Here is a 14,675-nt window from a genome sequence, read left to right on the forward strand (position 1 = left end):
CCGGAGTGTGACCCCCTGCTGCTACTAGAATCTGGTGCACACAATTATCACCACTACGCTAAGTGAATAGGTGACAGTCTACACCACACACTTGGTGACCCAAAATATGATTCTACTCAAGAATGGTGAATGGACTATTAGGCTTATATATCTGGTAACAGCCCAAACCAGCTGGTAATAGGACATAAGTGATTCAAAGGCTACAGCAATCAAGACAGCGCAAGCTAGTAGACCATCCATGTATATTGAAAGAAAGCAAGATAAGACTCAGTGAGCAAATATAAAATAAATCATTACAATATCTTAGAGATGGCTTGGGGACAGCAGTTGATATCAAACCACATAAAGAAGCAGACCATGATTGCTTCTACAACTCCCCAAATTAAAGAATCAGAATCTTTCCCAAATGAAGATACAATCCTGGAATTGCCAGATGCAGAATATAAAAAACTAATTTAAAGAATGCTTCAAGACATCAGGGGTGAGTTCAAAAATGAAATAAGGCAATCTACAGAAAAAGCCAAGGAACACACTGATAAAGCAGTTGAAGAAATCAAAAAGATTATTCAAGAACATAGTGGAAAAGTTAATAAGCTGCAAAAATCCGCAGACAGACAGCATTCAGAAATCCTAAAGATTAACAGTAAAATTACAGAATTAGACAACTCGATAGGAAGTCAGAGGAGCACAATCGAGCAATTGGAATGCAGAGTGGGGGAGTTGGAGGATAAGGCAATTGACACCAATATAGTTGAAGAAAAATCAGATCAAAGAATTTTAAAAAATGAAGAAACCCTAAGAATCATGTGGGACTCTAACAAAAAGAATAACTTGCATGTGATTGGAGTTCCAGAACAGGGAGGGATAACAGAAAATACAGAGAAAATAGTTGAAGATCTGTTGGTAGAAAGCGTCCCTGATATCATGAAAGACGAAAGGATATCTCTCCAAGATGCTCATCGAACCCCATATAAGATTGATCCAAAAAGAAAATCACCAAGACATATTGTCATCTAACTTGCCAAAACCAAAGATAAAGAGAAAATTTTAAAAGAAGCCAGGGATAAAAGAAAGGTCTCCTACAAAGGAGAATCAATAAGAATAAGTTCAGACTACTCAGCAGAAACCATGCAGGCAAGAAGGCAATGGGATGACATGTATAGAGCACTGAAGGAGAAAAACTGCCAGCCAAGGATCATATATCCAGCAAAACTCTCTCTCAAATATGAAGGTGAAATTAAAACATTTACAGATAAACACAAGCTTAGAGAATTTGCAAAAGCCAAACCAAAGCTACAAGAAATACTAAAGGAAATTGTTTGGTCAGAAAATCAAAAACATCAGATACCAACACAACACAAGCTCACAGAACAGAACATTCTGATATCAACTCAAATAGGGAAATCACAAAAACAAATTAAGATTAATTTTAAAAAGAAAAAAAAAGCTCAAAACAGGGAATCATTGAAGTCATTATGTAAAAGATCACAATAATCAAAAAGAGGGACTAAATACAGGAGGCATAGAACTGCCGTATGGAGAGGGAAACAAGGCGATATAGGACAATACAAGTTAGGTTTTTACTTAGAAAAATAGGGGTAAATATTAAGGTAACCATAAAGAGGTCTAACAATTCCATAACTCAAAATAAAAACCAAGAAAAACATAACGACTCAGCAAACGTAAATTCAACTACTATGAAAATGAGGAACACACAATTTACAAAGAAAAATGTCTCAGCACAAAAAAGTAAGTGGAAAAATGAAATTGTCAACAGCACACACAAAAAGGCATCAAAATGGCTGCACTAAACACATAAAAAAAACACATACTTATCTATAATTATGCTGAATGTAAATGGACTAAATGCACCAATAAAGAGACAGAGAGTCTCAGACTGGATAAAGAAACACAATCCGTCTATATGCTGCCTACAAGAGACACACCTTAGGGACACAAACAAACTAAAACTCAAAGGATGAGTAGCAATATTAATTTCTGACAAAATAGACTTTAAAGTTAAATCCGCCACAAAGGATAAAGAAGGACACTAGGTAATGATTAAAGGGACAATTTACCAGGAAGATATAACCATATTAAATATTTATGCACCCAGTGACAGGGCTGCAAGATCATAAAACAAACTTTAACAGACCTGAAAAGTGAGATAGACACCTCCACAATTATAGTAGGAGACTTTAACACACCACTTTCGGAGAAGAATAGGACTTCCAGTAAGAAGCTCAGTACAGACACGGAAGACCGAATCAACCAACTTGACCTCATAGACTTATACAGAACACACCACCCAACGGCTGCAAAGTATACCTTTTTTTTCTAGTGCACATGGAACATTCTGTAGAATGGATCACATATTAGGTCAGAAAACAAACCTTTGCAGAATCCAAAACATTGAAGTATTACAAAGCATCTTCCCAGACCACAGGGCCATAAGAGTGGAAATCAGTAACAGAAAAATCGGGGAAAAGAAATCAAATACTTGAAAACTAAACAATACCCTGCTCAAAAAAGACTGGGTTATAGAAGACATTAAGGTGGGAATAAAGAAATTCATAGAATGCAACGAGAATGAAAACACTTCCTATGAAAACCTCTCGGACACAGCAAAAGCAGTGCTCAGAGTTCAATGTATATCGATAAATGCACACATACATAAAGAAGAAAGAGCCAAAATCAGAGAACTGTCCCTACAACTTGAACAAATAGAAAGCAAGCAACAAAAGAATCCATCAGGCACCAGAAGAAAACAAATAATAAAAATTAGAGCTGAACTAAATGACTTAGAGAACAGAAAAACAATTCAAAGAATTAACAAAGCCAAAAGCTAGTTCTTTGAAAAAATTAACAAAATTCATAATCCATTGGCCAGACTGACTAAAGAAATACAGGAATGGAAACAAATAACCCAAATAAGAAATGAAATAGGCCGTATCACAACATACCCAACTGAAATTAAAAGAATCTTAGCAGATTATTACAAAAAATTGTACTCTAACAAATTTGCAAACCTAGAAGAAATGGATGAATTCCTAGAAAAACACTACCTACCTAAACTAACATAATCAGAAGTAGAACAACTAAATAGACCCGTAACAAAAAAGATTGAAAAGGTAATCAAAAAACTCCCAACAATAAAAAGCCCTGGCTCAGATGGCCTCACTGCAGAGTTCTACCAAACTTTCAGAGAAGAGTTAACACCACTACTACTAAAGGTATTTCAAAGCGTAGAAGATGATGGACTACTACCTAACTCATTCTATGAAGCCAGCATATCCCTGATACCAAAACGAGGTAAAGACACTACAAAAAAAGAAAATTACAGACCTATATCCTTCATGAACATAGATGCAAAAATCCTCAACAAAGTTGAAGCCAATAGAATTCAACAACATATCAAAAAAATAATCCACCACTGCCAAGTGGGATTTATACCAGGTATGCAAGGCTGCTTTAATATTAAAAAAACCATTAATGTAATCCACCATATAAATAAAACAAAAGACAAAAACCGCATGATCTTATCAATTGATGCAGAAAAGGCATTTGACAAATCCAACACCCATTCATGATAAAAACTCTCAGCAAAATAGAAATTGAAGGAAAATTCCTCAACATAATAAAGGGCATCTATACAAAGCCAACAGCCAACATCATTCTAAATGGAGAGAGCCTCACAGCATTTCCCTTGAGAACGGGAACCAGACAAGAATGCCCTTTATCACCGCTCTTATTCAACATAGTGCTGGAAGTTCTAACCAAGGCAGTTAGGCTAGACAAAGAAATACAGGGCATCCGGATTGGCAAGAAAGAGGTAAAACTATCTCTGTTTTCAGAGGACGTGATCTTATACACAGAAAACCCTAAGGAATCCTCCAGAAAACTACTGAAACTAGTAGAAGAGTTCGGCAGTCTCAGGTTACAAGATAAACGTACAAAAATCACTTGGATTCCTCTACATCAACAAAAAGAACATCAAAGAGGAAATCACCAAATCAATACCATTCACAGTAGCCCCCAAGAAGATAAATTACTTAGGCATAAATCTTACCAAAGATGTAAAAGACCTATACAAAGAAAACTACAAAGCAGTAGTGCAAGAAACTAAAAGGGACCTACATAAGTGGAAAAACATACCTTGCTCATGGATAGGAAGACTTAACATAGTAAAAATGTCTATTCTACCAAAAGCCATCTATACATACAATGCACTTCCGATCCAAATTCCAATGTCATTTTTTAATGTGATGGAGAAATAAATCACCAACTTCATATGGAAGGGAAAGAAGCCTCGGATAAGTAAAGCATTACTGAAAAAGAAGAAAGTGGGAGGCCTCACTCTGCCTGATTTTAGAACCTATTATACAGCCACAGTAGTCAAAACAGCCTGGTACTGGTACAACAACAGGCACATAGACCAATGGAACAGAATTGAGGACCCAGATATAAATCCATCCACATATGAGCAGCTGATATTTGACAAAGGCCCAGTGTCAGTTAATTGGGGAAAAGATTGTCTTTTGAACAAATGGTGCTGGCGTAACTGGATATCCATTTGCAAAAAAATGAAACAGGACCCATACCTCACACCATGCACAAAAACTAACTCCAAGTGGATCAAAGACCTAAACATAAAGACTAAAACGATAAAGATCATGGAAGAAAAAATAAGGACAACCTTAGGAGCCCTAATACAAGGCATAAACAAAATACAAAACATTACTAAAAATGACGAAGAGAAACCAGATAACTGGGAGCTCCTAAAAATCAAACACCTATGCTCATCTAAAGACTTCACCAAAAGAGTAAAAAGACCACCTACAGACTGGGAAAGAATTCTCAGCTATGACATCTCTGACCAGCGCCTGATCTCTGAAATCTATATGATTCTGTTAAAACTCAACCACAAAAAGACAAACAACCCAATCAAAAAGTGGGCAAAGGATATGAACACACACTTCACTAAAGAAGATATTCAGGCAGCTAACAGATACATGAGAAAATGTCTCGATTATTAGCCTTCAGAGAAATGCAAATTAAAACTATGATGAGATTCCATCTCACTCCAACAAGGCTGGCATTAATCCAAAAAACACAAAATAATAAATGTTGGAGAGGCTGTGGAGAGGTTGGAACTCTTATACATTGCTGGTGGGAATGTAAAATGGTACAACCACTTTTGAAATCTCTCTGGTGTTTTCTTAAAAAGTTAAAAATACCGTACAACCCAGAAATCCCACTCCTCGGAATATACCCTAGAGAAATAAGAGCCTTTACACAAACAGATATATGCACACCCATGTTTATTGCAGCACTGCTTACAATAGCAAAAAGCTGGAAGCAACCAAAGTGTCCATGAACGGATGAATGGTTAAATTAATTATGGTTTATTCACAGCGGAATACTGCGCATCGACAAAGAACAGTGAGAAATCTGTGAAACATTTCATAACATGGAGGAACCTGGAAGGCATTACGCTGAGTGAAATTAGTCAGTTGCAAAAGGACAAATATTGTATAAGACCACTATCATAAGATCTTGAGAAATAGTATAAACTGAGAACAACACATTCTTTTGTGGTTACGAGAAGGGGGAGGGAGGGAGGGAGGGAGAGGGTTATTTACTGATTAGTTAGTAGATAAGAAATCCTTTAGGTGAGGGGAAGAACAATACTCAATACAGGGAAGGTCAGCTCAACTGGACTGGACCAAAAGCAAAGAAATTTCCTGGATAAACTGAATGCTTCAAAGGTCAGCGGAGCAAGGGCGGGGGTTTGGGGACTATGGTTTAAGGGGACTTTTAAGGCAATTGGCAAAATAAATTCTATTATGAAAACATTCTGCATCCTTCTCTGAAGTGTGGCGTCTGGGTTCTTAAATGCTAACAAGCGGCCACCGAAGATGCATCAATTGATCTCAACCCACCTGGATCAAAGAAGAATGAAGAACACCAAGGTCACACGATAACTCTGAGCCCAAGAGACAGAAAGGGCCACATGAACTAGAGACTTACATCATCCTGAGACCAGAAGAACTAGATGGTGCCCGGCCACAACCAATGACTGCCCTGACAGGGAGCACTACAGAGAACCCCTGAGGGAGCAGGAGATCAGTGGGATGCAGACCCCAAATTCTCATAAAAAGACCAGACTTAATGGTCTGACTGAGACTAGAAGAATCCCAGCAGTCATGGTCCCCAAACCTTCTGTTGGCCCAGGACAGGAACCATTCCTGAAGACCACTCATCAGACATGGACGGGACTGGACAATGGGTAGGAGAGAGATACTGATGAAGAGTGAGCTACTTGTATCAGGTGGACACTTGAGACTGTGTTGGCATCTCCTGTCTGGAGGGGAGATGGGAGGGTAGACAGGGTTAGGAACTGGTAAAACGGTCACGAAAGGAGAGACTGGAAGGAGGGAGCGGGCTGACTCATTAAGGGGGAGAGTAAATGGGAGTATGTAGTAAGGTGTATACAAGTTTATATGTGCCAGACTGACTTGATTTGTAAACTTTCACTTAAAGCACAATAAAAATTATTAAAAAAAAAAAAAAAAGAAGGCATGGAAATGGAAAAGAAAAATGAAATAAAGAAAACACTGGTATAGAATAGACAGAGACTATTAACCAAGGAGGATTGGAGGACATTTGCAATGACTCAGGAAGGCATGTTGGTCTTAGGTGGTGTCAAGTCGGTTCTGATTCATAGCAACCCTGTATAAGATGGAACAAAAGATTGCCCATTCTTGTGCCATCCTTACAATCGTTGCTGTGTTTGAAACCATTGTTAGAGCCACTGTGTCAGTCCATCTCATTGAGGGTCCTCCTCTTTTTCACTAACCCACAAAAAGGCATAGTGGCACTGAATAACCCATTTACCAGAACAAAACATTTGTAATGTACTGAACTAATATTTGTGACTTTTTGCAAATATCTGAATATTGTATCTAAAGAACCGTGATGGATCTGTTCCAAACTATAGCATATATATTGCTCCTTACATTTCTTTAGATTATAAATTTTTCAGAGTAAGAGAGGCTGAATTTCTTCTAGGATAAGCGTAGTTTGTTCCATGTAAAGAGGTCATAAACATAAACTGGAGGATTGTACTTAGATACCAGTAGTGTCTAATGTTTGAAAAATCTCAGTTACAGGCCAATATCTAAGCGCAAATCCATTGTTAAAAGTTCCATAATATCTTGACCAAACCAAAAGCAGTCTCCGTTGAGTCGATTTGGACTCACAGCAATCCTGTAGGACAGGGTTTCCAAGGCTATAAATCTTTACTGAAGTAGACTGCCACATCTTTCTCCCACAGAATAGCTGGTGCGTTTGAACCACTGACCTTTCTGTTAGCAGCTGAGTGCTTTAACCACTGCACCACCAGGGCTTCATATATATCTGACTTGGAAATTGATAGATAGAAGACTTGGTGAGCCCAGTCAACTCAGTATGAGGAAAAATAATTTGTTTATGCTGTCCATTCATGGGCAGGCTGCCTCACACAGTAGAGTATGCCTTCTTACTGAAAGTTCTCTAGCAGAGGTTGGAGAGCATGTCTTGTTGGGAATTTTCTAGAAGGAGTTCTTATAGGGTGAGTGGTTGGTCCCAGACCACCTTAAGGGACCTCCTAGTTGGAAAATTCTTTGATTCTGTGACTAGGCACTATATTCCAGCACATAGAAAAAACACTTCAGTTTTAAACAAATGTTTCTAGCGTTGCAGATCGCCAGAGGACAAGAATGTTGTCTAACCAGAATGCATTTACCTCTTAACATTTGGTACAGTTCTTGGTACCTTCATGGAGGTATTAATCAATCTGATAAATCGGAAAACTGTGCTTCTATGGGTGTGACCTGTCCTATGTGTTATTGTGGGACAAAGATTCTCAGTTACCTAACTGAAAAGACTATATCAAGGTCTCATAGTGAGATTATTTAAAGCATGTTGGGGATATTGACTAATTTGTGATTCTTACAATTCTCTCCACATTGTGATAGGTGTGTTCATCGTTGCTGCTAAGCGAACACCTTTTGGAGCTTATGGAGGTCTTCTGAAGGACTTTACAGCTACTGACTTGTCTGAATTTGCTGCAAAGGCTGCCTTGTCTGCTGGCAATGTCTCACCTGAAACTGTTGACAGTGTCATTGTAGGCAATGTTTTGCAGGTTAGTAGGGCAAAAGGAAGGTTTGTCAGTTTCTAAAAATAATTCCTTTTACATGTCATAATAATGAAGACTAAATAATAGTTAAAGGTGTTTGAACTTCTAATTTGAATCATCCTCTGACTCTAGAAGCAATGGCATACGTAATTCAAAGCAGCATATATTCTGGACACTGCATACCTATTTGATTTGGGATGCATTCCAGTGTCTCTTAAGTAGCAGATTGACTTCCTTGACTTATTTGAAATTAACTTGTTTTCTATAACTATATGTCACTAAAGGGGGGTAGCAAACCCAGGCAGTACAATACATCTCTCATTATTTGTTACACATAGTAGGAGATTGATCAGTGCTTGTTGAGGGAAATAAGAAGCCCCCTTACCCTCTATCTTCCTGTGTATGGTATATGAAATAGATCATCCACATTCAGGTAACTGAAAATTGTGTATTCCTTCAAAGTACACAACATTTATTGGGTGTCTGATGAGAGACTATTTAAGGTGCTGTGGGAGAGGGTTGAGTACCCAACGTGGACCAAAAGAAAGTCACAGTCTAATGGAAGAAAGAAGATGTATGTGTTTTTACAAGATGCCAATGATGTGATCATTGCTAAAGGAAAGTGATAATAACGGACACAGAAAAGCAGTAGGCATTCTATTGATTATATTCTGTCCCTCATACTGTTGTGTGTCTTCATACCCATATGCAGTGATGGTCTTTCTTTTGCAGGTATATCTGTTGAACCCAAAATGGTATATCCTGCAGCCTTGCTCGACTTGTTCATTAGTTCTAAGAGTTTTTTTTTAGTGGATTCCTTAGGATTTTCTATGTAGATTATGTTATCTGAGAGTAAAGATAGTTTTACTTCTTCCAATCTGGATGCCTTTTATTTATTTATTTATTTCTTGCCCAGTTATCCTGGCTAGAACCTCCAGTGTAGGGTTGAATACAAGTAGCAAGAGAGGACATCCTGGCTTGTCCCTAATCTCTCACCATTAAGTGCAATGTTACCTGTGGGTTTTTGGTTGATATCCTTTATCAGGTTGGAAAGTTTCCTTCTATTCCTAGTTTGTTGAGTGTTTTTATCATGAAGAGTATAAGATTTTGTTAAATGCCTTTCTGTCTCTTTTGAGATGATCATATGATTTGTTTTTTATTCTATTGGTATGATATATTATTATATTAATTGATTTTTGGTTGGTGAACCAACCTTGCATCCTTGGGATAAACCCCACTTGATCATGATGTACAATCCTTTCTATATTTTGCTAGATTCAATTTGCTAGTGTTTCGTTGAGGATTTTTGCATCTATATTCATCTATAAGAGATATTGGTCTGTAGTTCTCTTTTGATGCTCTTGTTTGGGTAACAGTAATACTGGCCTCATAAAATGAGTTGAAAGGTATTCCCTCTTCTATGTTTTGGAAGAGTTTATGACGAATTGGTATTAATTATTCTTTAAATATTTGGTAGAATTCAACAGTGAAGCCATCTGAGCCTTGGCTTTTCTTTGTGGGTGGTTTTTTTTGTTTTATTTTTAATTTTATTGTGGTAAAATGTATATAACAGAAATTTCCATTTTAACCATTTTTAAATGTACAATTCAGTACACTTAATTACGTTTGGACACCCTGGTGGCATAGTTGTTAAGAGCTATGGCTGCTAACCAAAAGGTCGGCAGTTCAAATCCGCCAGGTGCTCCTTGGAAACTCTATGCATCAATTCTACTCTGTTCTATAGGGTCGCTATGAGTCGGAATTGACTCGACAGCAGTGGGTTTTTTTTTTTTTTTTAATTATATTCTCCATGCTATGCAGCCGTCATTTATGCAGCCATCACTACTATTTCCAAAAGTTTTTTACCACTCCAAACAAACTGATACCTGTGAGTACTTAGAGATGGTCTGTGCTATTTTTAAACAGCTCTAGTTATAAATTTTTCTCTTATGTTAAGGACTTAATATAAGAATTTCTTTAATTAGCAAGCATACTTAGTATGTTTAAAAGTCAGTTTACCAAATTACAGTTTTTATTCAAATTATGAACATGTATAAAATATGTCTTGTGTCTTACTTTAGAGCCATATAATTTATAATTTCTGATAGATTGACAGCATTTCTGTGTATTTTGTCTTTGCTTTTAATTTCTCGATTTATTGAGGAGTTCCCCCCCCTGCTTTTCCTTCCATTCCAGAGTTCTTCAGATGCTCCCTTCTTGGCAAGGCATGTTGGTTTGCGTGTGGGAGTCCGAACAGAGACCCCAGCTCTCACTGTTAATAGGCTCTGTGGCTCTGGTTTCCAGTCCATTTTGAATGGATGTCAGGTATGGACAACATTTTGATTCTCTGGAAATATAGTAACAGGTTTTAGAGAAAATACCCCATTTCAATATAACATTATAGCATTTTATTTTGCAATACTTTTTAGGAGAAGTCAATCCAGCAAAAAGATTCAAAGGAGAAAAATATTTTTTAAAAAGCTAATTATGGCTATAATCATTTATTGAGTGCTTCCCGTGTGCTAGGCGCTGTGCTAGATTTACATATTTATCTCGCTTAATCTTCATAGTCATGCCATGAGGCAAGAACTACTATTACTACCATTTACATTTACCAGTGAAGCAGTTTGAAACATTGAATAAAGACTGTTTAGAGAGAAAAAGAGTTGGAGAATTTGTGGGATGATAAGAAAATGTATTTTAATACAAACGAATTGGTAGAAATATAAACTACTGTGACCTTTTTAAGGGACAATTAGGCGAATGTGTATGTTCCCCGCTAAGCCCGGGCAGAGGACACACTGAAATGAAATTTTTTTTTATATATATAATTTTTATTGTACTTTAAGTGAAAGTTTACAGATTAAGTCAGTCTCTCACATAAAAACTTATATACACCTTGCTACATACTCCCAATTACTCTCCCCCTAGTGGGACAGCCCGCTCCTTCCCTCCACTCTCTCTTTTCGTATCCATTTTGCCAGCTTCTAACCCCCTCTACCCTCTCATCTCCTCTCCAGGCAGGAGACACCAACATAGTCTCAAGTATCCACCTGATTCAAGAAGCTCACACCTCACCAGCATCTCTCTCCAACCCGTTGTCCAGTCCAATCCATGTCTGAAGAGTTGGCTTTGGGAATGGTTCCTGTACTGAGCCAACAGAAGGTCTGGGGACCATGACCACCAGGGTCCTTCTAGTCTCAGTTAGACCATTAAGTCTGGTCTTTTTATGAGAATTTGGGGTCTGCATCCCACTGCTCTCCTGCTCCCTCAGGGGTTCTCTGTTGTGTTCCCTGTCAGGGCAGTCAACGGTTGTAGCTGGGCACCATCTAGTTCTTCTGGTCTCAGGATGATGTAGTCACTGGTTCATGTGGCCCTTTCTGTCCCTTGGGCTCGTAATCACCTTGTGTGTGTCCTTGGTGTTCTTCATTCTCCTTTGATCCAGGTGGGTTGAGACCCATTGATGCATTTTAGATGGATGCTTGCTAGCGTTTAAGACTCCAGATGCCACTCTTCAAAGTGGGATGCAGAATGTTTTCTTAATAGATTTTATTATGCCAATTGACTTAGAAGTCCCCTGAAACCATGGCCCCCAAACCCCTGCCCCTGCTTCGCCGGCCTTCGAAGCATTCAGTTTATTCGAGAAACTTCTTTGCATTTGGTTTAGTCCCATTCTGCTGACCTCTCCTCTATTGTGTGTTGTCTTTCCCTTCACCTAAAGTAGTTCTTATCTACTATCTAATTAGTGAATCCTCCTCTCCCACCTTCCCTCCCTCCCCCCTCTCGTAACCACAAAAGAATGTTTGCTTCTCAGTTTAAACTATTTCTCAAGTTCTTATAGTAGTGGTCTTATACACTATTTCTCCTTTTGCAACTGACTAATTTCACTCAGCATACTGCCTTCCAGGTTCCTCCATGTTATGAAATGTTTCACAGATTCCTCACTGTTCTTTATGGATGCATAGTATTCCATTGTGTGACTATACCATAATTTATTTATCCATTCATCCATTGATGGACACTTTCATTGCTTCCATCTTTTTGCTATTGTAAGCAGTGCTGCAATAAACATGGGTGTGCATATTTCTGTTCCTGTAAAGGCTCTTAGTTCTCTAGGATATATTCCAAGGAGTGGGATTGCTGGATCGTATGGTAGTTCTATTTCTAACTTTTTTTTTTTTTTATTAAATTTTATTGAGCTTCAAGTGAATGTTTACAAATCAAGTCAGACTGTCACATATAAGTTTATATACCTCTTACTCCGTACTCCCACTTGCTCTCCCCCTAATGAGTCAGCCCTTCCAGTCTCTCCTTTCGTGACAATTTTGCCAGCTTCCAGCTCTCTCTATCCTCCTATCCCCCCTCCAGACAGGAGATGCCAACACAGTCTCAAGTGTCCACCTGATATAATTAGCTCACTCTTCATCAGCATCTTTCTCCTACCCACTGTCCAGTCCCTTTCATGTCTGATGAGTTGTCTTTGGGAATGGTTCCTGTCCTGTGCCAACAGAAGGTTTGGGGACCATGACTGCTGGGATTCCTCCAGTCTCAGTCAGACCATTAAGTCTGGTCTTTTTATGAGAATTTGGGGTCTGCATCCCACTGATCTCCTGCTCCCTCAGGGGTTCCCTATTGTGCTCCCTGTCAGGGAAGTCATCGATTGTGGCTGGGCACAATCTGGTCTCAGGATCATGTAGGTCTCTGGTTCATGTGGCCCTTTCTGTCTCTTGGGCTCTTAGTTGTCGTGTGACCTTGGTGTTCTTCATTCTCCTTTGATCCAGGTGGGTTGAGACCAATTGGTGCATCTTAGATGGCCGCTTGTTAGCATTTAAGACCCCAGATGCCACATTTCAAAGTGGGATGCAGAATGTTTTCATAATAGAATTATTTTGCCAATTGACTTAGAAGTCTCCCTTAAACCATGGTTCCCAAACCCCCGCCCTTGCTCCGCTGACCTTTGAAGCATTCATTTTATCCCGGAAACTGCTTTTGGTCCAGTCCAATTGAGCTGACCTTCCATGTATTGAGTGTTGTCCTTCCCTTCACTAAAGCAGTTCTTATCTACTAATTAATCAGTAAAAAAAACCCTCTCCCTCCCTCCCTCCCTCCCCGCCTCGTAACCACAAAAGTATGTGTTCTTCTCAGTTTATACTGTTTCTCAAGATCTTATAAGAGTGGTCTTATACAATATTTGTCCTTTTGCCTCTGACTGATTTCGCTCAGCATAATGCCTTCCAAGTTCCTCCATGTTATGAAATGTTTCACAGATTGGTCACTGTTCTTTATCGATGCGTAGTATTCCATTGTGTGAATATACCACAATTTATTTACGCATTCATCTGTTGACGGACACCTTGGTTGCTTCCAGCTTTTTGCTATTGTAAACAGAGCTGCAATAAACATGGGTGTGCATATATCTGTTCGTGTAAAGGCTCTTATTTCTCTAGGATATTCCAAGGAGTGGGATTGCTGGATCGTGTGGTAGTTCTGTTTCTAGCTTTTTAAGGAAGCACCAAATCGATTTCCAAAGTGGTTGTACCATTTTATATTCCCACCAGCAGTGTATAAGTGTTCCAGTCTCTCTACAGCCTCTCCAACATTTATTATTTTGTGTTTTTTGGATCAATGCCAACCTTGTTGGAGTGAGATGAAATCTCATTATAGTTTTGATTTGCATTTCTCTTGTGGCTAATTATCATGAGCATTTCCTCATGTATCAGTTAGCTACCTGAATGTCTTCTTTAGTGAAGTGTCTATTCATATCTTTTGCCCATTTTTTAATTGGGTTATTTCTCTTTTTGTAGTTGAGTTTTTGCAGTATCATTTAGATTTTAGAGATCAACTACTGATTTGAAATGTCATAGCTAAAATATTTTTCCCAGTGTGTAGGTAATCTTTTTACTTTTTTGGTGAAGTCTTTGGATGAGCATAGGTGTTTTATTTTTAGAAGCTCCCAGTTACCTGGTTTTTCTTCTGCATTCTTAATGTTTTGTATACTGTTTATGCCATGTATTAGGGCTCCTAACATTGTCCCTATTTTTTCTTCCATGATCTTTATCGTTTTAGATTTGATATTTAGGTCTTTGATCCGTTTTGAGGTCATTTTTGTGCATGGGGTAAGGTATGGGTCTTGTTTCATTTTTTTGCAGATTGGGTATCCAGTTATGCCAGCACCATTTGTTAAAAAGTCTGTCTTTTCCTCATTTAACTGTTTGGGGGCCTTTGTCAAATATCAACTGCTCATATGTGGATGGATTTATGTCTGGATTCTCAATTCTGTTCCGCTGGTCTATGTATCTGTTGTTGTACCAGTACCAGGCTGTTTTGACTACTGTGGCGGTGTAATAGGTTCTAAAATCAGGTAAAGTCATGCCTCCCACTTTGTTCTTCTTTTTCAGTAATGCCTTATTTGTCCGGGGCCTCTTTCCCTTCCATATGAAGTTGGTGATTTGTTTCTCCATCTCATTAAAGAATGTTGGGATTTGGATCGGAATTG

At 38.4% G+C, this 14,675-nt stretch overlaps 1 protein-coding gene across 4 annotated transcripts in view; it reads left to right on the forward strand.

Moving 5' to 3' along the window:
• Positions 1 to 14,675, forward strand: part of ACAA2 (acetyl-CoA acyltransferase 2) — a 75,211-nt gene that overhangs the window by 11,130 nt on the left and 49,406 nt on the right. For 3 of the 4 annotated variants that reach the window (XM_023543792.2, XM_010586736.3, XM_064294536.1), the window contains exons 2-3: positions 8,019 to 8,185; positions 10,376 to 10,504. In XM_023543792.2, coding sequence (XP_023399560.2) covers positions 8,019 to 8,185; positions 10,376 to 10,504 — 296 coding nt within the window. Of the gene's footprint in view, positions 1 to 8,018; positions 8,186 to 10,375; positions 10,505 to 11,199; positions 11,345 to 14,675 lie in introns of those variants that run through there. The other variant, XM_064294537.1, reaches the window with a different exon arrangement.

The sequence above is a fragment of the Loxodonta africana genome, chromosome 11 (assembly GCF_030014295.1).
Source record: "Loxodonta africana isolate mLoxAfr1 chromosome 11, mLoxAfr1.hap2, whole genome shotgun sequence".
NCBI classification, from domain to species: domain Eukaryota; kingdom Metazoa; phylum Chordata; class Mammalia; order Proboscidea; family Elephantidae; genus Loxodonta; species Loxodonta africana.